This window comes from Mauremys reevesii, linkage group 1, assembly GCF_016161935.1.
Source record: "Mauremys reevesii isolate NIE-2019 linkage group 1, ASM1616193v1, whole genome shotgun sequence".
Lineage (NCBI taxonomy): Eukaryota > Metazoa > Chordata > Testudines > Geoemydidae > Mauremys > Mauremys reevesii.
This window is the reverse complement of record NC_052623.1, coordinates 22129779-22153981: the sequence shown is the minus strand read 5'-3', so window position 1 is coordinate 22153981 and position 24203 is coordinate 22129779. Positions and strand designations below refer to the sequence as shown.

The 24203-nt window shown below is 43.9% G+C and overlaps 1 protein-coding gene across 26 annotated transcripts in view; it reads left to right on the top strand.

Moving 5' to 3' along the window:
* TENM4 (teneurin transmembrane protein 4) overlaps window positions 1-24203 on the top strand; it is a 766066-nt gene that overhangs the window by 616730 nt on the left and 125133 nt on the right. For all 26 annotated transcript variants that reach the window (XM_039490391.1, XM_039490320.1, XM_039490356.1 and 23 more), the window contains 2 exons: window positions 1942-2127; window positions 16581-16727. In XM_039490391.1, the coding sequence (XP_039346325.1) occupies window positions 1942-2127; window positions 16581-16727 (333 nt within the window). The remainder of the gene's footprint in view (window positions 1-1941; window positions 2128-16580; window positions 16728-24203) is intronic.

Below are 24203 nucleotides of genomic sequence, written 5' to 3'. Positions count from 1 at the left end.
AAGGGTCCGTTTAATTGTAAGGTCATAAAACCCCTGCTGACTGGCTTTATGGACACGCCAAATCTCCCTCTCCAAATCAAAATGAACACAGCGGCCCCACCAAGCATAGCAGAAGCGCCTCAAAGTCTCTGTATGTCTGAAGATCCCTGTCACTGGCAGTATTAATTAGAAAAAGACTAAGGCAAGCTTATATAAGGCTGAATTTCAGTCAGGTGTGATGTTAATGCAGGCTGAGTAGTCCTGAATTTTTTATGTGCAGTCAGTGACCTGAAGCAAATGGCTCGTATAATACCAACCCCTTCCTCACCCACATACTTCTAGGGCTAGATCCTGCCCCTAATATCCGGAGGCACACAAAAGGGGCGAGATTGAAGCCACCCTGGTGGGACATAACAGGATGGTGCGGACAGTGGGAGGGAAATGTGCTCTGTAGAGCACCTTACCGCACCATCACATGAGAGTGTCATGCACAGTTCCTAGTGCCTGCTAGCAGCATCCATTCCTAGGGCTGCGGGGGCCTCATGGAACCCCAAGCAAGCTGATCCTTCCGCGCTCAGCTGTGGCATGCTAACCGGTGCATTAGCCACTGCCCTGCCTGTCTAGTACTTGGCTAGAATTCTGCCCAGCTCTGCACGGACGCGCTGAAAGGAAACATGTTCCTGTCCCCTCTCCCTACGCCCTCCTTCCTCTCCACCCCGCGAGGGTTATAGCAGAGAGAGTCGTGTCTCTAGAAACGGATGGCCGCTAAGGGGGGGCAGGGGGCGTTAAATACTGAACTGCTGGGCAAATTCAGCCCCATTCATACGTACTGTACAGAACTGCCAGGGAGTAGAGGGAGTCCTTAGCCTGAGAAGAAGTCGAGGTGTTTGAACTCACATGTGGCTTGAAAGGGAGAGAGTGTCATTAGGTTTGTGTTACACAGATCGAAGGTAAGAAGTCAGTTGACCAGTCCAGAGTCTGGTGAAGCAGCAATGGATGCATTTCATTTCATCTGCCGTGTAAGGCCACTTTGGGGTTGGTTTGATTGTTTTCCTGTAATATGGTAATAGCAGAAATAGGCACTTACCATCTGTGTCATGGGTGTCTGGCCCCCTCCAGCCCTTTTCCCCCAGACCAATAATAAAATAAGATGTAAGTGAAAGGGGCAGGTTTTAGGATTTTAGGGCCAGATTGTCAGAGATGCCAAGCACCCCACATTCTCGCCAGAGTCAGAGAGAGCTCTGGGCACCTAATACATCTACAGATAAGGCCTGCAGGGGCTGATCCTGCCAGGAGGTGAGTGCCAAGGCGTTGAGCATCCTCAGCTTCCAGTGACATCAGGGAGAGTTGAGGACTCATAGCAGCCCCACAAGCAGCAGACCATAAATCTCATCAGATAAGAGTATAGGCCCCTCAGTGCCTGGAAGGGGGGTTTTAATGAGGGAGTGGTAAAACCGAGTCCTGGCTTCCTCCACAGAGAAAACCTACATAAAAATGCTCTTTATTAACGTTAACCAAAAATAAAAGAGGTGATTTAATGAATCACAGCCCCAGAATCATGGGATAACAAGCTGCAAATAGACTTTGCCTGCACTTAACTTTATCATCAGTGATTTATCGGTGCATTGTTTTCACACTTAACCAGTTTTTAATTAAATTTGACTTTTGTTCCGTTTGTTGGAAGAGCCTTCACCTTTGGATGTGGTCAGCACGAAAGCGTGAGTAGTGTGATAGAATTCGAAAGCAAAGAGGAGGATCAATCGCAGCAGACCTCTGCAATCCATGTCCGTCTCTTTTTTCTAATCTACTTATTAGATTCTTATTGTCAGAAAGGATTAGTGTTATGAGCGGCAGGAATTCCTTTCATTCCCCATAAGGCGAGGTAGTGAAGTGTGGCTGCTTTGTTAACAATAACATTCTGGATTTCTCCCCCTGCCCCCTCTCTTTTCTCCTCTCCCACAGAGATTTGTGCAGCGGATTGCGGAGGACACGGCATCTGTGTCGGAGGCACCTGCCGCTGCGAGGAGGGGTGGATGGGCGCAGCCTGTGATCAGCGGGCATGTCACCCACGCTGCAATGAGCACGGGACATGTCGGGATGGCAAATGTGAATGCAGCCCGGGCTGGAACGGAGAGCACTGCACTATTGGTAGGGGGAAAATACTTTTAAAAGAATAATTGAGGAGGACGGGGGAGAAAAGAAGCATGCTGAATTGAATCTATGTGACTTAGTGTAGCATGAGCACCTTTGTTCTTGGATTTCAAGTTCTGACATCATACATTTTCATGTGGGAACAAGACAAAATGTCCTTTCATTTGGTGATGACCTGGTTTAATGTATATATTTTTACTATCAGAGGTAAAATATACATATATAGTGTTTGATCTCTCAGGCACAAGCTGTCAAACCTTACCTAGAGGCTTCGGAAAATGCCCCACTTCTGACTCTTGTAAAAGGTCTTTTCGTTGGCCTCCAAGACTCCTCTGTACTGTGATATCAGCTTATTCAGAAACATGCAGCCGGTTTTAAGTTTCTGTTACCCTGACTCACTCCATTATTTGCACAATTTATCAGTGACACGGAGAATTATATTCAGAAAATGTCTCGCTGATTTTCAACGCTGTCTTGCTAATTCTCTCTCTGACTCACTATCTCTCTAGTCATCTCACTTTTCTTTCTCACCATCTTTGTACATCTAATGCACCTGGCATTACCTTAAGCTCTGAACTTGTGGCGCACAGATCGTTATTATTTATAAGGTGCCATCGATGTGCTTAGCATTATAGAAAGTGGCACTGTCCCTGCCTTAAGACATCTGTGTGCTCATTAATAATGTGGTTCAGATTTACGCTGCCTCTTCATCTGAGTTAAGTTTACTCCCTGCTGCATCTTGCCTTTTCTTCTCGCTGAGTATCACAACATTGCCCATTTGATCCCAGTTCAGTGGAGTTGCCTACACAACCTGTCCACGTCACACGCTCACTAACATTAGTAGTATCCAGCCTACACTTAGCATTCACTAATGGGTCTTAGTGACACCAGCGTGGATCTGGCATAGCTCAGCTGACGCCCAAGAAGTCACTGCAGATTTACACTAGTGTCACTAAGTGCAGAATTTGGCCCTCTGTTTTTTATCAGTTATTCTTAAATTCATTTGTCAACATAGCTAAGCATTCAAGTTATGAGCCTGGGCACCATTCACACATGCAAAAATAGTCAGTAACTGAAGCATAATCACACATACTTTAATTCCAGCAATAGGATAATGCAACAAACCATGTTTGTGGCCCAGTTCTGGCTAATGTCCCTCTACCACATTATGGTCTTCACAAACATCCCTAATGAAAAATGTCTGGCACTCAAAAACTCCCCGCCACTCATTCTGTTTTCTCTTCCATGGGCCTAACAGCTTTCAGCTCTTCCCATTACCAATGGGTGAAAATCCCTCTCACAAATGACTTTAAACTGAAAGGAAAGCAATCGTGTTAATTGGGACACTGTGGTTGTGTAATATTGTTTCATAGTTCTATTTGCGGCACTCTGTTCACCAAACTGTAGACTTTGAGGTGATGGATAGCAACAAAAATTCATCATTATCCTTGGGGAAAATACTAACATTTAGGGAAATGTCCTAAATCCAGAGGACAATTTGATTTGGGCTGTATTCATACACAAGAGTACCCAGTTCATACAGTGGATCTCATTCTATTAATGCTGATGTAAAAACAAAATACAAATTTCTTCATAGTAATTCAAAGAATGTGTGCGATATTTCAATCTGCAGCTGACATACCAAGCGTGCTTTCAAACGGGTTTTACCTTTCACACTAATTAAAGTGACCATATTGTTTGCAGCACTCCTCATTCTTAGAATAGGGAGTCTGCATTATCATCGCAAAGGCAAAACCGCAATGCAGCAAGCATCGAGATTTTAATGGCACCCACTGTACTTTCATACAGTACTGCATTCCCATTGCAGTGCTGTCTGGGCTTTAGGAACCATCCCTTATTTTGAGTGCAGAAGTAATTCAGTTTCCTTCCCCGCCCCCCACCCTCCAGACACTGTGGTTTAACAACAAATTTGTACATACACTCATGCCTCTGAAGCTGTAAACCATATTTCCTACAGAATATTCATTGGTAATTATATAGAATATAAAGGAGATTTGACAAAGTCATAAATATCCAAGGAAACTGAATGGCGTGTGAAGGAGTAATAAGCTAGTAATATTGGCACAGATGAAAGGACATTGACTTGGAATTACATTAAGTGTGTGGTAAGCATTCCCCTTGTCCTTGTGTAATTTCCCTGCATGGCAACTTGTTCTGTTGACAGTAATCCCGTATATGTCTGTGTCGTTGCCCAGCCTGCGTTAGCAATGAGAAGCATAAAACCCCATTGCTGAAGTAATTCTTTAATAATATCGCCATGTGTGCAGGTAACAGTGGTAGAAATGGATGATACAAGTAAAGGAAGTTTCTCCTTCCATTTCCTGTTGAGCACATATGAGAGTAAGAACTCCTTTTATTTTCTCATTTACTGGGAAGGAAGGAATAGGAAGCACTTTCTCATGCTACCAGGGAACTGTGATCCCAGTGGATTAATTTTGTTTGCTCATACAAAGAGTTACGTTACCAAGTATAGTAGCTTGATTGCTCACGTTCTGAGATTTCATTAGCGTAACCTCAGTTAATTCCCAACCAGGAAATTGATGCAGAAGCTTGTGTTCATCATCCTAATTCAGCAACCTTCCTTCATTCAGGCAAGAGGGTGGAACATAAAGTTGATTATATAACTGCAGGAATCTTTAAATCCTGCAGAATTGCTTAATTTATTTACTCTGAATTCTTAAAACAGAAACTAAGGAACATATACAAAGCAGCCCTCAGTTGGTGGAGTCTCCACTACGTTAGAACATTTCCTTTGGCCCAAGTAAAGTAGCAACAATTAAATTTTGTTTTATTAGGCTCCACCACTCATCTGCCACCCTCAGAGACCACTGGGCTTTCTAGGAGAACCTGAGTTTAAAGGTGAAATCCCTCTCCCTGCCTCCAAAGGGCCAAATTGTAGCTTGGCTCTGCATTGGGCCACTCCATAGGTTGATTAGGGGTGATCCATGAGTGGACTACAAGATGTGACCAGGTTGTTGCTGGTGAGTCCAGAAATTACATGGATCCATGGGAACCTAGCCACAAACTGCATAAGAGGTCTAATGAACCACGCCCATTGGCTATAGTACATGAGTGTTATGATTGCTCTGCATCCTGCCTCTGTGATGCAAAGGAAAGGTTCTAGGGAAAGGCAACTTGGACTTAGGGTGACCAGACAGCAGATGTGAAAAATCGGGACAAGGTGGGGGGTAATAGGAGCCTATATAAGAAAAAGACCCAAAAATTGGGACTGTCCCTATAAAATTGGGACATCTAGTCACCTTACTTGGACTTTACACAGGGGACTCAAATTTCATCCTCTATGTGAATTCCTCTGTGAAGCTGTTTACAAGTACATGATCCTGGAGGCTTTGGTGCAGATTGTGTATTACCCTTCCTAGGTGCACATGTGGAGATAGGGTGACCAGATGTCCTGATTTTGGGGTCTTTTTCTTATATAGGCTCCTATTACACCACCATCACCACTCCCTGTCCCGATTTTTCACACTTGCTGTCTGGTAACCCTATGTGGAGGAGCAGGCACAAGGAGTCTCCCACCCAGTTGCCACCCCTGTACTGGAGTGAGGTATAGACACAGTCCTTGTGGGCTCTGAACACAAGACTGTAGTGCCACAGTCAGCTCTAGATTTTCCATAGCTGGTGGGGAGATGGTCCCTTCTCAGTACCAGCCAGCAAAGATAAGCAGTGTGGGAAGGAAAAGGAGCACATGCTACCCTCCGTAATTTTGGCTGAGACCACTTGAATGCTGCATGGTCCCTCCACAGCAGTGAGATTTTATGGTGATGAGTGCCACAATGCATATCTAGACAGACAAACAGACATTATCCCTTCCAACATGGGCTGTTGCTTATGACACAATCAGGCCTTGTTTTGTCTTACTTAGAGAAACTCCTGATTTTTAGAAATCTATCCTTTGGGTTAGGCTTTCATCAGTGTTTTTGCATAAATAATCACACACATTCTGAATAGTCTGGGCTGTAATCAGTGCCTCTCAGTTTCTACTTGAGCAGCTGGACTCCAGACAAGACACATTAAGCCAGGATTCTGTTCTCTATGGGGTAAAAGTTCTAGGCTACTGTCAGACCAGAACTATAGGTGTTCAGATGTCTGAGCATGGTAGGGTATTTGGCCCTATCTGCAGTAGAAACTGAGCTGTGTTTGACAACCAGTCTCACGACTGAACACAGTGTGGTGTTTTCCATGGAGAGGATCAAGCCATGGTCAGCAGCCACTGCACAAGTATGTTTGATGCCTCGTTCCAACACGCTTTCTGCATCAGCTTTAATGACAGGTTGGCCCTGGATAAGGCGGGGAATTGTAATTGGCATTGGATGCCAAACATGGGTCAGCTTCAAGGGCTGACAAGGCCTTTGTCAGTATCACTGTGGCATAAACTCATGTTATCGCCACTTGCTAAGTACATAAGGGCTGCATTCTGCTGCCCTCTCACTTACATTTATGTTAGACCACTTTAACTCCTGTGACTTCATTGACACTGTGCCTGATTTTCTTGGGTGAAAGGCAGAACAGGAGCAGGCCACATAGTATATTAGAGCACCCATTGCGCCAAAACCCTTTCCTAAGCTTCTGCATGTCCGTTGTGCAGAGTCCCTTTGCACCTTTCCAAAGGCGTGCCCACAGGTGAGCCAATGACACGTGCATGGGAACAACATGAGTTCAGGGAGAAATATTTATGTCTGAATCTACTAGTGTGGCATAAGTTTGAGGCCACATACGGGTATTCTCATATGAGGCTGCATTGTTCTTTAAGCCATCTAAGTTAAAAGGTAACATTTGCAAATAATTGGTATAGCAGGCCTGGCAACTCCCTCAATTTTTTTCCCCTGTAAACATTTTCACATCTGAAAATTTCAGCTGTGAGACAAAACTTTGGCCAAGGTTTTGTATGTTGGGCCGCTCTGAATTTTTAAACCAGAATCGCCCATTCCTGGATGTCTGCAGCTATTCGGGCTTGTAAGCAAAGCTGTGCTGCATGTATTCAATCCTTCTATGTGGGAGTGATTTGTGAACCTCAGTCCGTTGGTGTCTAACTCTGGGAATTAAGGCCCTCTTAGCTCACTTGCAACAGTGGGCTTGTGCTTCCACTAACCCACTAGACTCACAGGATTCTAGATTCAAAGTGTGTGTGTGGGGGGGAGGGGGAATCCTGCTAAAGGTTTGTAACCCTCTATTTGGGTGGTCTCCGTGAAACGATCTGAAACGAGAAACTCCCCCTTAGGGTGCAAGGACTCCTCTGAGAGCAAGATCACAGGGAGCTTAGGAATAGTGCTGGAACTGGAGAAATAACATTTAACAGCACTTACTTATTAACAGTTGTGGGAGCAAAGTGTTTGAGGGAGGGAGCAAAAGAGAGAAAAGCAGAAAATTCCCCCAAGCATCTTTTTTAAACAGAGATCAGCTGATGTTAAGAGAAGGAGTGTGGTCTGCTGGCTAGAGCAGAGAGCTGCAAGTCGTGATTTCTGTCTTCTATTTTTGCCTCTGCCACTGACTTCTTGTGTGACCTTGGGCAGACCGATTAGGTAGCAGTTTTCAAAGGCACTCGACTCCTATTGACTTGCAATGAGAATTGGGCACATGACTGCCCTGTATGCCTCCACAACCTCTCTATACTTCACTTTATCTCTCCTTACATTGGTGTATTAACACTTGCCTTCCTTGCAGAGCAGTGGTGAAGTTAGTTTAATTTTCGAAAGCAAATGAAAACCTTGGGCTGGTTAAATGCAATATGTTATCATTAAGGTGATCCAAAAGTAAAAGACTTTCCAATTCCAATAGGGCCACGGGGGAACAAGGCATCTTTGTTAAGAAAATGTGATACTGTTAGGCAAGGTGGAAGAATTTTAGAAAGACGCTGTTTTTCCTATCGCAGAGGTGGGCTGTTGCAAGCGATCAGAACCTTACAATGTTCTGCCATTTATTTTTATCTGCCTGTTTCTCTTGCTGAGCTTACTGAAGCCCTGCAACCAGACGAAATGGATGACTGAACACAGCCTTCCTCAGTTCTTTGATTGAGAATAGTTTTGTTCCACCCTTTCCTTCTTTCTCCTCTCCCCACAATAAAAGTTTTTTTTCTTTTACTATCATAGCAAACTTTCCTGTGCCTTTCTTTGCACCTGCACAATCTCATAGTAAGCTGTACTGCACTTATTCAATCCTACCTTAAATGTCCTGTCTTTTATCTCCCAAGCTCACTATCTGGATAAGGTAGTGAAAGGTATGGTCTTCCTTCCTCTTTTTTCCTGTTGTCTTTGTGTTTTTTTAAAAAATATGCACCGTGAACATGCTGTCTTGAGGTTGCATCTTTTACTCATTGTCACAAATCTTTCATTAATACTTGGAAGGGTGAACGTTCCGGTCATTTCGGTAGGAAATGTGTCTGGAGCGTCATCCTTTGTAGATGCTGTGATCTCGTGTTAACATTATATCAGTGTTCCCTTCCTCTCTCCCTCCCCTCCACAACATCTCTCATCCCCACCCCACCCAGCCAGGTAATCAAAGTCAGGAGGAAAAAAAACATGTCTGCAATACGGCAGGTGCGCTACGCAGCGTTTGTTTTATTAAATGTATATGATCCATATGGTAACAAGCAGGTGAGTGTGTTTTCTGTATGAAGTCTCTAGGGTTTGATCTTTAGGTGAGAAATCTTCCTGGAGGTGCTTAAGGGGGGATATTTTTCTTTATATGAAAATGCTATGGTCTTTGGGCCAGATCCTCCAGTTGTGTAAATTAGTAAAATTCCATTGAAGTTAATGGAGTTGTATTGATTTACACCAGCTGAATATCTGGCCCTACATGTCTGTTTCTATTGGTAAAACAAGTCTGGGGCCTGATTCTGATCTCATCTTGGTGTCAATCAGAAGAAAACAGAGTGATACTGTTAGGAAACCAGTGCAATTGTTTTTCACACCAAATTTCCATATTCAAAACACTCAGTTATTCCTATCTCAGAGCTGCAATTCATTATCTGATTTAATTTATGAAATTGTAGCTTTAGCAGACAAATTGACTTTTAATGAGAAATATTGACTGCGGTCCCAAAATGTGCAATAACTATATAAGATGCCGAGACAAAGAACATTTCCCAGATAAGTATAACAAACGGACAATAAATGTGATTGAGTTGGACACAAATGTCCTTCTAGGTGGCTGCTAATACCACACAGAGCAGTCAGTTTGCCATTTAAAACAAAAAACAAAACAAAAACAAAACTAAAAAAACAGCTCAAGGGAAGCTCTACCACTAAATTTAGACTTCAAGACCTTTTATGGTTGTAAGCAATCAGAAATGGTAACCAACCATTAGCGGTTCATGGAGAAGAACATGCCAAAATTTTGGTCCTGTGAATGATTAAAATGAAGGGTCTGTCTGTAGGCTTTAAGTGTGTGACAAGAAACATGGTGGTCCTGACAGCTGCACTTCTCCAGATGAATTTATGACCTGGCATCTGTTTCCTGCTTCGTTTGATATTAAAGTGCATGTTCAAGTAGAACCGCAAATAGGGAAAGTCTCTGAGTGGCCAGCCACATATTAATGATAAGGAGATGTCAATGGTTTCAACAACTGATTAGTCCTTTCGTGAGAGAGCAGCACCCATGTGCAGTGTCTGTTCCTGAATCTATGGCTTTAGATTGACTATCTGTTCAGTGACGGTTAATTTTCTCTAATTGCAAGGGGCAATGAAACACTCTTGACTTGCTTTAAACTAAAAAAAAAAAATAGGGGGTATTTGTTAGATTAAGGAACGGGGCTCCTTGTCTTTCTTTATGGAGTAGCAGTGGTGGCATTCTTAAAAGAATATATAGGTCAGCACTAGGTGTGATCAGAACCTCTTGCTAATGTTGTACATGTCAGTGCTTTGCATTTCAAAAACTCTCAGGATTTCTTCCTTTCATCTCCATTTGCACTGGAGAAGACTGGATCAAAGGGTAGCAGATAAGCACCAAGGGGTAACAGAAGATGAAAAATCATCTTGCAGAGCCTCTCTCCTTGAGATTCAGGGACCTGAGGTAATGAGTAGCCCCCCGCACTGTCCCATTTTTTAAAATATCTTCTAGAAATATACCCTCTTGCTGTGTACAGCCTTTTGACTGATTCTGATTGCTAGGAATAAAGGCACATTGTACTTACTGATTTTTGCAGTGAGTAACGGGTTAAGCAACATATTATGAATAAACCATTCACTTGCCATTTACATTGCATTCCCTCCTTTGGAAGAATTAGCAATAGCTGAATCTTTCAACATATGTTATTTTTACTTGGCTAAATGCACCGTGTGCAATTTTCAGAATTCCGTTTCTCATGCCATTTTGGCTTTCTTAATTATTAACATGTTCCTAGTTGAAATCCCTCCCCAGCAGTCCTGGCTTATTGAGGTTGAGTAAAATTGACTGCTGGCTTTCCTACTGTTTTAATGTAAACCAGTGAGTCAGTCAAGGCTCTAGACTAGGCCTCCTCTTGTTTCAAAGCGGGAGAGCAAATTTCAGGAGCAAACTTCAACATGGTTAAAACCAAGAAGCTCTTCACTAACAAAGGGCTGTACTGAAATCAGTTCATCTTATCACTGGCATTGGGCCCTTCAGACTAAAGTCGTGTTTTCAAAATTGATAGCGGTCTCCCTTAAAAGTTCATTCTGTTTGGAAATTTCTCCTTGTTTGAGAGAGTTTCCCTATATCCTAAATGACACTGGAACAGATAATATCACTCAGGATAATTCATACCTGGTTACTGGTGAATAACTCTAATCCGAAAAGTTAATCACCTAAATCCGTAGTAAGGCCCCTAAATAAATGGTCTGATATTCAAAGGTGCTGCACATCCACATCTCCCTTTGAAGTCAGTGAATTTTGTTGAGAATTCAGGTCTTCTGAAAATCAGTTCACTTATTTTGGTGCATAACTCTATGCACCCAAGTTGAGAAGTGCTGAATTCTCAGCTCCCGGGGCAGTCGCTTGCTGAATCCTACTTGCCTTAGTTGCCCAATTAGTATGAGTGAGTGAGTGAGATTAGTATGAGTGAGACAAGTAAGATTAAGCCTTAATATACTAGGAACCATCTGATTTTGGGCTCCTTCATCCCTCTCTTAGTAGGATCACTCTGCTGGCCCATTGGTTAAGTGGTTTTCAAAACATTTTACTGTGTTCCCATTGCATGGAAAGATCTGTTAATACTTTGCTTTCCCTTGGAGCACACAGAACTTTTCTAGATAACTTTAAAGTTATTTATCAGAGGGGTAGCCGTGTTAGTCTGGATCTGTAAAAGCAACAAAGAATCCTGTGGCACCTTATAGACTAACAGACGTTCTGCAGCATGAGCTTTCGTGGGTGAATACCCACTTCTTCAGATGCAAGTGGTGGAAATTTCCAGGGGCAGGTTTATATATGCAAGCAAGAAGCAAGCTAGAGATAACTAGGTTAGTTCAATCAGGGAGGATGAGGCCCTGTTCTAGCAGTTGAGGTGTGAAAACCAAGGGAGGAGAAACTGGTTCTGTAATTGGCAAGCCATTCACAGTCTTTGTTTAATCCTGAGCTGATGGTGTCAAATTTGCAGATGAACTGGAGCTCAGCAGTTTCTCTTTGAAGTCTGGTCCTGAAGTTTTTTTGCTGCAGGATGGCCACCTTAAGATCTGCTATTGTGTGGCCAGGGAGGTTGAAGTGTTCTCCTACAGGTTTTTGTATATTGCCATTCCCGCTATGCCTACCTTCATGCCTCCAGCTTCCATCCCGGGCACACCACAAGAACCATTGTCTACAGCCAAGCACTGAGGTACAACCACATCTGCTCTAACCCCACAGACAGAGACCAACACCTACAAAATCTCCACCAAGCATTCTCAAAACTACAGTACAGGAAATAAGGAGACAGATCAACAGAGCCAGACGTGTACCCAGAAGCCTCCTACTGCAAGACAAACCCAAGAAAGAAACCAACAGGACTCCACTGGCCATCACATACAGTCCCCAGCTAAAACCCCTCCAGCGCAACATCAGGGATCTACAACCCATCCTGGAGAATGATCCCACACTTTCACAGGCCTTGGGTGGCAGGCCAGTCCTCGCCCACAGACAACCTGCCAACCTGAAGCATATTCTCACCAGTAACTGCACACCGCACCATAGTAACTCTAGCTCAGGAACCAACCCATGCAACAAACCTCGATGCCAACTCTGCCCACATATCTACACCAGTAACACCATCACAGGACCTAACCAGATCAGCCACACCATCACCGGTTCATTCACCTGCACGTCCACCAATGTAATATATGCCATCATATGCCAGCAATGCCCCTCTGCTATGGCCAAACTGGACAGTCTCTAAGGAAAAGGATAAATGGACACAAATCAGATATTAGGAATGGCAATATACAAAAACCTGTAGGAGAACACTTCAACCTCCCTGGCCACACAATAGCAGATCTTAAGGTGGCCATCCTGCAGCAAAAAAACTTCAGGACCAGACTTCAAAGAGAAACTGCTGAGCTCCAGTTCATCTGCAAATTTGACACCATCAGCTCAGGATTAAACAAAGACTGTGAATGGCTTGCCAATTACAGAACCAGTTTCTCCTCCCTTGGTTTTCACACCTCAACTGCTAGAACAGGGCCTCATCCTCCCTGATTGAACTAACCTAGTTATCTCTAGCTTGCTTCTTGCTTGCATATATAAACCTGCCCCTGGAAATTTCCACCACTTGCATCTGAAGAAGTGGGTATTCACCCACGAAAGCTCATGCTGCAGAACGTCTGTTAGTCTATAAGGTGCCACAGGATTCTTTGTTGCTTTTAAAGTTATTGTTCTTGTTTGCAACTACTGGTTGCGTTCCTCGGAGTTGCATCCAGCTGCGGCCACCTGGATTCAGAACTCCACCAGGTCTGGTGAGACACATCAGCAGGTGCATCAGTGCCTTTTTTACAGCCTGATAGAGGAAAGACAAAGAAGAGAATAAATTAATTCTCCTGGCACTACTTGAAGATCAAACCTGAGTAAGTCTTATCCCTTAAGCCCAATTTTATATGGCAATGAGGCTTAACTTGAAGGAAGTCCCAACTATACTTAATTTATAATTGAGACTAATTAGGGGGCCTTAATTTTTCAGATCATTAACAGGATGTTATTCTGGCTACCAGTCTTCAAATGGCAGGGTAATCTCTTGCTAGTTCTGGTGAACATCCCTGTGATAGTATGACATTCATTTTTGTCTAGTTAAAACAAGTCTCTTTTTTCCCAGTATACTCCTGGTCTAGGCTGCTTTTTGCCTGGTATGCTTGAAGTCCCCATGGATGGGCAAACCTGCCTCCCCTTTTCTCTTAAGACCAGTTTTTATAGCAACATCTGCAAGTGGTTTCAATTAGAAACCCACATAGGACCCAGTCTTGCACTACCTACTCAGGTAAAGCTCCCATTGACTCCAGTGAGATCTCCACAGATTTAGAGACAGCAGAAATAGGTCCTTAAAGGTTTATTTTTTCCTAAAGCCTCGTTCAGTTTTTAAATTCCCTCTCCCGCCCAAATTTCAGTTAATAAAAACTAGCAGGCAAAAGTACCAGCCATCAGAGATCACAGAGCTTGCGAAACACGGTGGCCTGGATCTGAGGGGAGTATACAGTGTATGTATATTCCAGCACTGTTGATCGTTGGAAGTGCTTCTCAAACACCGGATTATCTTGTGGCTTTAGTACATAGGTTTTATGGAAAGGTTCACTTGCGTTGTCATTTCTTGGTGTTCTTTACCATGCAGGGCTATTGTGGAATGCATAATACTGTGGGTATTCATATCCATGGCGTGGTGATCGTAGCCACATCGTACCCTGCAGAGACACATAATAAATAGGATTTATTATGCACCTTGCCTGCCCTCTGCCCACCAATCCATCTCCTCTGGGTGCTAGTCCAACATTCCAGATTTCTGAGTCCCAGCAAGCAGCCCCAGTTGGGTCTTTTTAAAGCCAAACTGAGGGAAAAATGTTTCTTCCTTCACCCCTAAATTTCCCCTCCTGACCTGTGTCCCAGGATGGAGAGGATTCACTCTTCCACTCCCATTTCAGTATGTTAAAACATCACAACCTTAGTGTCTGAAATCTTACAGTTTGGCAGGGCTAGGAAGAGGAGCTTTATCCCACTGGGAAAGGGAGATTCCCAGCTTCCCAATGGAACATATAGCACTTGCTCCTGGCCCTGGAAGGGCCCAAGATACTATGCCTTAGAGTACTGACATTGTGTACATCACACACATACACACACTTTACTGGGGTGAGTTTTTCTATCCATCTTCTTTCCAAGCCACTTGTCATGGTTTCCTTGGATTCAACTGAACAAGGTTCAGTGGGAGCCATGAAAATCCATTCAAGTTGATGTAAAATAGGTTTTATATATATATATATATAAACATGTAGGAAATTACAGCTAAAAGATGGTTAAAAAAATGTTAAGGTTGCAAAGTCAAGCTCTCAAAAGTAAGGAAATGACAGAATTAAGGTTTAATTACATGATCACATGTTTTTTTCTTCAGGACCCCTGCTTCGTTCAGTGCACAGGATAGAATGTGCTCACTGAATGAGCAGTTATTCACTATTCCTTTTAATCCTCATCGTTCAGTGTGTGGGCCCATTTGTTGTTTACTGTGCAGGATCCAAGCCCTGCACTGAATACAAAATTATTAATTTCCCCATAGCATTTTCTATGACACTTTTAACACACACACACACACACACACACACACACACACACACACACACACACACACACACACACTCTCTCTCTCTCTCTCTCTCTCTCTCTCTCTCTCTCTCTATCCCCCCTCTGGCACTAGTCCCTCCTCTTCTGCAGGGAAATTCTTGTTCTGCCTCTCCACCCTTAGGATGGAGCATGTGCAGTTGCTGTGGGTGGATGCAGCGTGTGGAGTCCAGTTGATACATAGCAGCTGTAAGGGGGATGGAGCATGCTCAGTTAGGCAGAATCTCTGGAAAATTTAGCTGCCGGACTTGACTGAGCATGTGCAGAATGTGTGGGGGGGGTTTCTTAGAGCCTTATAACTTACACAAATTTGAGCAGATTTTCATGGTGACGGCAAAATCCACCGCTCTGACACCAGGATGACCCCCTGCCAAGTCAGTGCTCCAAAGCATGGGGACACTAGAGTTTGTCAATGAGACTATAGTAAGATTTTTTTTTACGTGGGCAAACAACATATTTTGTTGCTAATCTTGTTCCTGGAAATTGCTGAACCTTTTTAGCTGAAACTTAAAAAAAAATCAGTCTGAGACACATTGGGCATGGAAAATTTCAGCTCAAATGTCTAAAGTTTGGCAAAGTTACAAGCTGTTGAAGACAAGGCTATATAATGGGACATGTCAAGCAGCCTTGACTATAGACAGAGCTGCCAGTTCTGCCTGTAATAACATACACACACACACTTTAGAGGAGTGACATATTACATGTGTGTGTGTAAATATAAAAGGGTCATTTTTAAAGAGTTTTCGTGGCTTCCTCTGGTGCTTGTTCAATTGGACACATGCAAAGTAAGGCAGCTGCCTTTGAAAGCAGATGGACAGAAAAAATAGTTTCAGTAAAAGTGCTTAAATCTCTGTAAAACAGATCTTACAAACTGAAATGGCGCTTCTGGAACCTGTGCAGAGTACCTGAGAGTGTGGTGTGCTAGGAATGCTCTACCAGCACTTGTATGGGATGACTTATATAACTCACTCATGGCCCTGTCTCTTGGGAACAATGCAATCATCCCAAAGTCATGTCGATAAACTCTTCATAGTACATCTCACCATCATGTAGTCTCTCTTCACAGACAGATATGTACATATATATATGCATACATATGTAGAGGCAGTGTGGCCTATTGGAGAGGACACTAAAGTGGGGCTCAGGAGACCTAGGTTCTTTCCTGGCTCTGCTACTGACATGATGTGTGATCTTGACCAAGTCACTGTGCCAGCTTGCCAGACTGAGATTCGTGGCTGTACCTTCCAGAGCCCACTGCCTCCCAGGCGGTGCTGAGAACTCTAACCCGCCATGGAGTTTGGGTTACTCCAAGCCCCGCTCTTGCAAGGCAACCCAAAGTGTAGGGTGGATTGCTGCATTCGCTGCTAGAGAATCAGGAAAGCAGACTGCAGCCCCACCCCAGAAATCCAGCATTGCAGGAGCTGTGAGTTGTAGTCACCAAAGCTTGGAGTACTAGTACAATGAATGTAATCCCTTCGCTTATTCTACTGTCCCCATTGTTTGCGGATGGCAAAAGAAGCAGGAAACCTTTTAAATGGGAGAGGAGAGATAAGTAGAAGCAAAGAAAAAAGCTGTTTTAAGAGGTTCCCCAGCTACGTTTCCAGGTTGTCTTTCTATTTCCCTAGTCCTCCGAACACCTTCCAGTGCATTAGAATGTGTGATTGTTTGCCTTGCAGAGGGTTGCCCTGGACTGTGTAATGGCAATGGCAGATGCACTCTGGACATGAATGGCTGGCACTGTGTCTGCCAGCTGGGCTGGAGAGGAGCGGGCTGTGATACGTCCATGGAGACAGCATGCGGCGATGGAAAAGACAACGATGGAGGTAGGACGAAAGTGTATGTGATTTATCAGGCTTCACCGAGCCTTTCGCTGCTTCTCTTAGCAAGGCCCAGAGCCAACTGGGAGGACTCTAGGGTGCAGAAGATCCCTGTTCTTGACAGCTGACGGAGAATGGATAGTGAACTTTGCCAGGCTAATTTTGCCATATTTTATATGAATTTAAATTGAAATAATTGGGTGCAGGGGTCTGAGGTTTGTTTAGCCTCAGAATAGGCACAGCACAGTCAGTGGTAGTGCAGGCTTCCCTCCAGCCCACTCCACCTTTGTGCCTGAGCTATGACACAGAGGGGTGAGTTTCCCTGTCTGTTTGAAACCTGGCCTCTCTCCTGAGACTGCCACCAAGGGTCCTTACTCACCTGGGATGGATGTGAAGCCGCAACCTAGAGGCTTAGCTAGCTGATCCCCAAACCACCCAGTCCCTCTCAGTCCACGTTTTATTGATTCCAGTTCTATACATAATGAGTCAGGCATGAGAATAATAGCTCAGCGTAATGCAGAGTTAATGTTCAGAGTTATCTCATTACAAAGGAAACCTTGGAACAGTGTGAAGGTTTGAATTAGAGGGCTGGAGATGAGATATTAAATTTGAGGCATAAGGGAGACTACATAATTTGTTTTGTTGTCACTCAGGAAAAAGCTCTGTTAACCACAGTCTGGGCCAGGACCCAGACTGTGAAATGCAGACTGCGTTTTGCACGTGTCTTGTTTTATCGTATTAACAAGAACCGTACTTTTTTTTTTTAAAGGCCAACCCTGTGATTATTGACTTCACAGGGACTGGGCTTCTGATCGAATATTTAAAATGCCTTTGTACATCTGGCAGGGCAAATGGACCAAATTGTCCCCTTAGAAAGATGTTGAGGGGGAGGGGGACGACCCAGAGCCCCATACAAAGAGTACAAGCTGTAGAACAAAGGCCGCTTATTCCCTCTGGTGAAACCAAATACCACTGTATTAGTTCTTTCTATTTACAGCTGACACAAGGCACCAATAAAGTTCGCCACACCACATGTGTAAAAATATGGTAAATATATCCAAGCATAATCCTAGCTTCTGTGGAAAAAAATTGTCGTTTCTTGGAGAGAGGGCAAAAAAATCTCAGAGGTAATCCAGCCCAGAGCAAATGGAGCCCATAAACATAACATCAAAAAGAGTGTGATCAGACTCTGGCTCTGTGGGGATATAGTCAGAGATTCCATGGTCTGAGGTGTTCGCTTCTTATGTGGTGACTCATTGGGTTATCCATTTCAAAGGAACTGTTGATTGCCTTGTCAGCCAACAAGGCAACAGATGTAGACTGGAGAAGCAAAAGGTGAGTGCTGTGTGTATCCTGTGATAAGTGCCATCCCTCATCCTGGGGACAGCTGGAGATCACTAGCTTGAAGACACCCCCTGCACCAAGAGCCGGGAGAGAGGGTGGCATAGACACTATGACAGTGGCCCCATGCAGGGGGATCCTTGGGGCTAGATCTGCCAGCGCTCCTGCTACGTTGCTGGGATGGTGCAAAGCAGCCAGAGTGATAGATCTGACCCATGGTCTTTAAACCTGTTACTTGAAAAATCAGCTTCTGCTCTGTACAGCAAGATAACTGGGAAAAGGTGTTCAGTCGCTCACGCTAAAGGCTTGTTGCTCTGCAGTCCTGATCAGCAGCAGTGAGACCTGCACCACCCCTGTGGGATCTACCAGGGGGATTGTGCCTCAAGCAATCAGATTGGCCCCCCAAAAGCACTGCAGGAGCATGGGCCAGAGTGGCCCCTGCTTCACCCTTTCAGGGAGCACAATGCGCTGGCACCCAGAGTGTAGGGGTGCCAGAGCCCTGTCTCCTACAGGAAGGGTAGCATTCGTGCTCATAAATCATCCGGGAAAAGGGGTAAAACAGTGAGATAGCAAAATTTGCAGACTGTAAAAAACTACTTGAGATAGTTAAGTCCAAAGCGGACTGCGAAGAGTTACAAAGGGACCTCACAAAACTGGGCAACAAAATGGCAGATGAAATTCACTGTTGATAAATGCAAAGTAATGTACATTGGAAAACATAATCCCAACTATACATATAAAAGGATGGGGTCTAAATTAGCTGTTACTTCTCAAGACAGAGATCTTGGAGTCATTGGTGGATAGTTCTCTGACAACATCCACTCCATGTGCAGCGGCAGTCAAAAAAGCAAACAGAAAGTTAGGAACCATTAGGACAGGGATAGATAAGACAGAAAATATCAAAATGCCACTATATGAATCCATGGTACACTCACACCCTGAATACTGCGTGCAGATCTGGTTGCCCCATCTCAAAAAAGATATACACCGCTACCTCGATATAACGCCACACGATATAACATGAATTCGGATATAACACGGTAAAGCAGCGCTCCGGGGGGCGGGGCTGCACACTCCGGTGGATCAAAGCAAGTTTAAAATAACACGGTTCCACCTATAACGCGGTAAGATTTTTTGTCTCCCAAGGACAGCGTTATATCGAGGTAGAGGTGTATTAGAATTGGAAAGCGTACAAAGGAGGACAACAAAAATGATTAGGAGTATGGAACAACTTCCATATGATGCAAGATTCAAAAGACTGGGACTTTTCAGCTTGGAAAAGAGATGACGAAGGGGGGATATGATTGAGGTCTATATTATCATGAATGGTGTGGAGAAAGCAAATAAGGAAGTGTTATTTACCCCTTCACATAACACAAAAACCAGGGGTCACCCAATTAAATTAATAGGCAGCAGGTTTAAAATGAACAACATGAAGTAGTACTTCACACTACACACAGTCAAGCTGTGGAACTCATTTCCAGGAGATGTTGTGAAGGCCAAAACTATAACTGGGTTAAAAAAAGAATTAGATAAGTTCCTGGAGGATAGGTCCATCTACGGCTATTAACCAAGCTGGTCAGGGATGTGTCCCCAGCCTCTAATTGCCAGAAATTGGGAGTGGATGACAGGGGAAGGATCACTCAATAATTGCCTGCTGTGTTTATTCCCTCTGAAGCACCTGGTATTGGCCACTGTCAGAAGTCAGGATACTGGGCTAGATGGACCATTGGTCTGACCCAGTATGGCTGTTCTTATGTTCTCTTGGGGTGTGAGGACTAGAGTGGTTTATTTCCACCTTTCCTCACATGCCAGTAGAGGGCTAATTTCAGTCTAGCCTTTAAATATTCATCTGTGCATGTGTTTAAACCAAGAGTCAATTTGGGTCATATTTTTGAAGGTATTTTGTGCCTAACTCCCATTGAAATCAATGGGAATTAGGCATCTAAATGTTTTTGTTTTTTAAATCTCGCCCTTTTGTTCCCAGAAGAGCTTCTGTATATGCAGAAGTTTCTCATATGAGAATTGTGACTCCTGTTCACAGTAAGTGGTGTTTCACTCTGCCCGAGTTCACCATTCAGCTGGTTCTAATGCAGTGGTACCATGCAGAACACTGCCACTGGAAATTCCTTACTGTAATGGGAGCTGGAGTGAAAAAAATGTCTTCAGGTCCTGGGGAAGTCAGACTCCATGGGAGACAGGTAACAGAAACTCTTCAGTAAAGGGGAAGGCTGTTTGGCCCCAGAGAAGCAGTGACAAGCTATGGCAGGAGTAAGAGATGCTCTCAGTGAAAGAGAATCTTTGTCCCATTTAGAAAAAAGAACAGGAGTACTTGTGGCACCTTAGAGACTAACACATTTATTTGAGCATAAGCTTTCCTGGGCTACAGCCCACTTCATCGGATGCATAGACTGAAACATACAGCAAGAAGATATTTATATATACAGAGAACATGCGGATACAGACTAACACGGCTACTACTCTGAAACCTGTCCCATTTAGAACAACGATATTGCCAGGAAAAATCCCAAGAAAAATGTGTCATTGGGCTGGCCTGGCAGTACTGTTTTAACACGGTAGGTCTAATCCTGCTTTCAGTTACATGTCAGTGGCATTGTGTCAGGTTTTACACCAGAGTCGGCATTTATTCCAGGATCATTACAGGGAAAACAGCGGAAAATGATTCACCTTTAACAATCCAGAGCAGTTAAGGTTACAAGGGTTTTGCAGGCTGCACCAAAGGAGTCACAAAATGTATTACAGCAAACTGCAGTTTTCTAAAAATGTGCACAGAGAGGAAGATCCTAGAATGACTCTCTTGCCATTGTTCTGTGTTACATAACCACTCTATATCAAGAGTGCGGACACTGGCCACTCTGCTGCAGCCCCCGTGCTGCATGCTTATAACAATGCAGACCTAGAAGCCTTAAGTAGCCAAGGAAACTAATTGCCCCATGATAGGACCTGGAAGTTGATTTAAAGGCCCTCGTAAAACCTTGAGCCTTAAGGGAGAATATAGGTACCATTACCTTCCTGGAAAATAGATTTCCTACCAGCAATCACCTCTGTCAGGGATCGAATCTGGGGGAATATCCTACCCAACTCACAGACATGCTGCATATGAGCAAACCTGCATCAGCAATCTATTTTGGGGAAGCTTTCCCCCTGCACGAATCACTCTGTTTTAGCAGCTGGAGCTTTAGAAATGTTTGACTAGTTGAGCAATGTTATTGTCTAAGCATCTTCCAGTGCCCTGAGTTCTTAGGAGAACTATCAATATTAAGCTAGAAATCTCCTTTTTGCCAAAGTTTCTGTCCAATTTACATGTTAACTATGCGTTGAGGGATTCATCACTGGTCCTGAATTTATCTGAGGAAGCTAGGTCAGTACCTGGGAAGGGAGGATTCTAGGGTTTGCAAGTAGAGGTGCCAGTTTTCTGGAAAGTGGTTGTCTTTTGAGTCAATATTTAACCAGTTTCCCAGTAAGGGACAGTTAGATGCAGTTAAGAAAGAGGAAGGTCAAGGTCCTGACCATTTATGGTCATTAAAGATCCCTTAATACTTTTCGCAAGAAGCTGTTATTCCCCATTCTCCTTTCCTAATTTCTACTTCGATGATTATATCTTCCTACTGGCATTCCCCTCACAGTTTCAGTTGCATACAGAATTTTTCTTTGTTTTAAAATATTATGCAGCCTGACTGTGGGGTGTTAAATAGCTGTTGTGTTCTCATCCAGAGACTGGTGGACAAAGTGATTCCAGTGTAGCACACTTAAAATGCAGAAGGGGGACGAAGAACATTCTGTAAATATAACACCTTATTTATAATATTATGTCTCAATCGTCATATGAGTGAGAGAGAAATGTGTCAGAGCCTCCTGCATAAGTCCCAAGCACACTAGTGTGGGATCTCGGTTTAAACAGATCTGAAAGGCACTCCGTAGTGATTATGGAATCTGCAGGACATTTTAAAAGTATCCTCCTTCAACTAAAGTAACGCTGGCCCATCCCAGGGTTTAGCACACAGAAGCAGCCTGCTGACCACCTTTTCTCAAATGCCTTCTCCGTATCAGTGGCGCTGCCATATCAGCATGGTATTTTTCTCAGGAGACGTGAAAAAAGCAACATACGATTCTCTCTCTTCTGCAACAATTCCTCTTTCCTCAGTTTATGTCTTATTCATGAGACCCTAGCGCAGTGTAGCCAAGTAAGAATGCAGAGTTCCAAAGTACACAGGACCGCCTCTTTGTTTTTCCAAGTGCAATTCCATACTCAACTAGTTCTTGCCCAAGAGCTCGCAGCCTGAAAACACAATCCTGCCTCCCTTTCCTTCAACCCCGTCTAGCAGAACAAGATTCTCTCCTTTTTTAAACTGCAATGCACCAAACAATTGAGCTGTTGCATTTTACATTTTCGCCTTTCTCTGAGGCACCTGGAATGAGCCATTGCTGGCACAAGATACCGGAGTTGATGCACCAACACTCTGCCCCCCCTTGGATGTAAATTCTAGGGCCAGGGTCTCAGCAATATACATTGCTGTATTGACTTTCACCACAGTCCACCAACTTCAGAGCTAGGCCAGCTTCCTCTGTTGATCACTCTTTCTGCCCCCTTCAGAGGGTGTGGAAGCCTCTTGGCAGGCCGAAGAGTATGTAATGATCAGAAGAAGGGAACTGAGGTGCTTTACGCTCTTCCACCAGGAATTTGTTGGCTGTGGACAAAGTGATGGGTGCTTTGCAGTGCTTAGTGATTTCAGATTTTTTGTTTCCTGCATGCTGTTTAGAACATATACTTAATGCATGCAAGGCTTTTATAGCACAAGAATATTGTCTCCTGGACATGGTAGGGGAACTTTCCAATTCCCTGATCCCATAAAAATGATACAGTAATGTGCTAGCTAAATTTACACCTGGGAAAACAGCCATCATAAATTAACATTTATCATCACGAACACATCCAATCAGACAGCAGGGTCATCTTGGAAGAACCACAAACTGCTAAGGAGAGGAGGAAACGGCAAGCTTTCCCTTAAAAGATCTAACAGCTGTTACACTGTGATTTGTTATAAATTATTGGCTTTTCTTTTTTGTCTTTGAGGAGGGCTGTTAGTCACCCTTCCCTCCAGTAAGAGAGCAGAATCACTAGTTCATATTTTCAGGGGGTTCATTTCTCCTATGAGACTCTGGTGGGTGGGACAGCAGCCGTTGTGCAGCATTTGCGCTAGGCAATCATCTTGGGGAATGTGAGAGTGTGATGTGGAGCCATACATCAGGAGACTCAGAAATGGATGTCACTGAGCCATCTCCATAGCCGCTGTGTTGAAGCCAGGGAATTGGCGATCTAGGAGTGACCTTGGTTGTCTCACTTCACATCTGATGGCTGGGCCTTACCAAAATGCCTCTTGCTGGCAGATTCATAGAACAGCACTTGTCTCTACCTTAGAAAGAAGGCATAATGACACTGTAACGAGGCAGAATGAGGCAAAGGAAGGGGTGCATCTTCTCTATACAAGCCTCAGTTGAAGAAATGGAGAGATCCCATGTTCACATGACCTTACCACCACCACTTCCATTGCAAAGAGGAAATCAGAGGATAAGGATAGCTAGACAGGGTGACCTCCATTATTATCTTCAGATTATAGGCAGTTAGAGCAACACAGGCAACAAATATTTACGGTTAACCGTCCTCCCCCTTCCATCCCACTTCACTGTCTCATTCATGTGCTGTGATAAGCAAGAGTGTGAGCTCTCTGGAGTAGGGATTGTCTTTTTTTATAACCTGCCTGTACAGCACCTACCACAATGGGGCTCTGATCCTCTGAAAGAGGTACATCTGGAGGGAGTTAACGCAGCTTATTATTCTTGCTGTTTCATAGATTCTAGATGCTGATGGTGTCCCTAGCCTCTGTTTTCCAGAAGCTGGGAATGGGCGATAGGGCCTGGATCACTTGATGATCACCTGTTCTATTCATTCCCTCTGGGGCACCTGGCATTGGCCACTGTTGGTAGACAGGATACTGGGCTAGATGGACCTTTGGTCTGACCCAGGATGGCCATTCTTATGTTCTTATGAGAGATCACTGATCATAACCTGTTAGGTTCACTCCCTCTGGGGCACCTGGCATTGGCCACTGTCAGAAGACA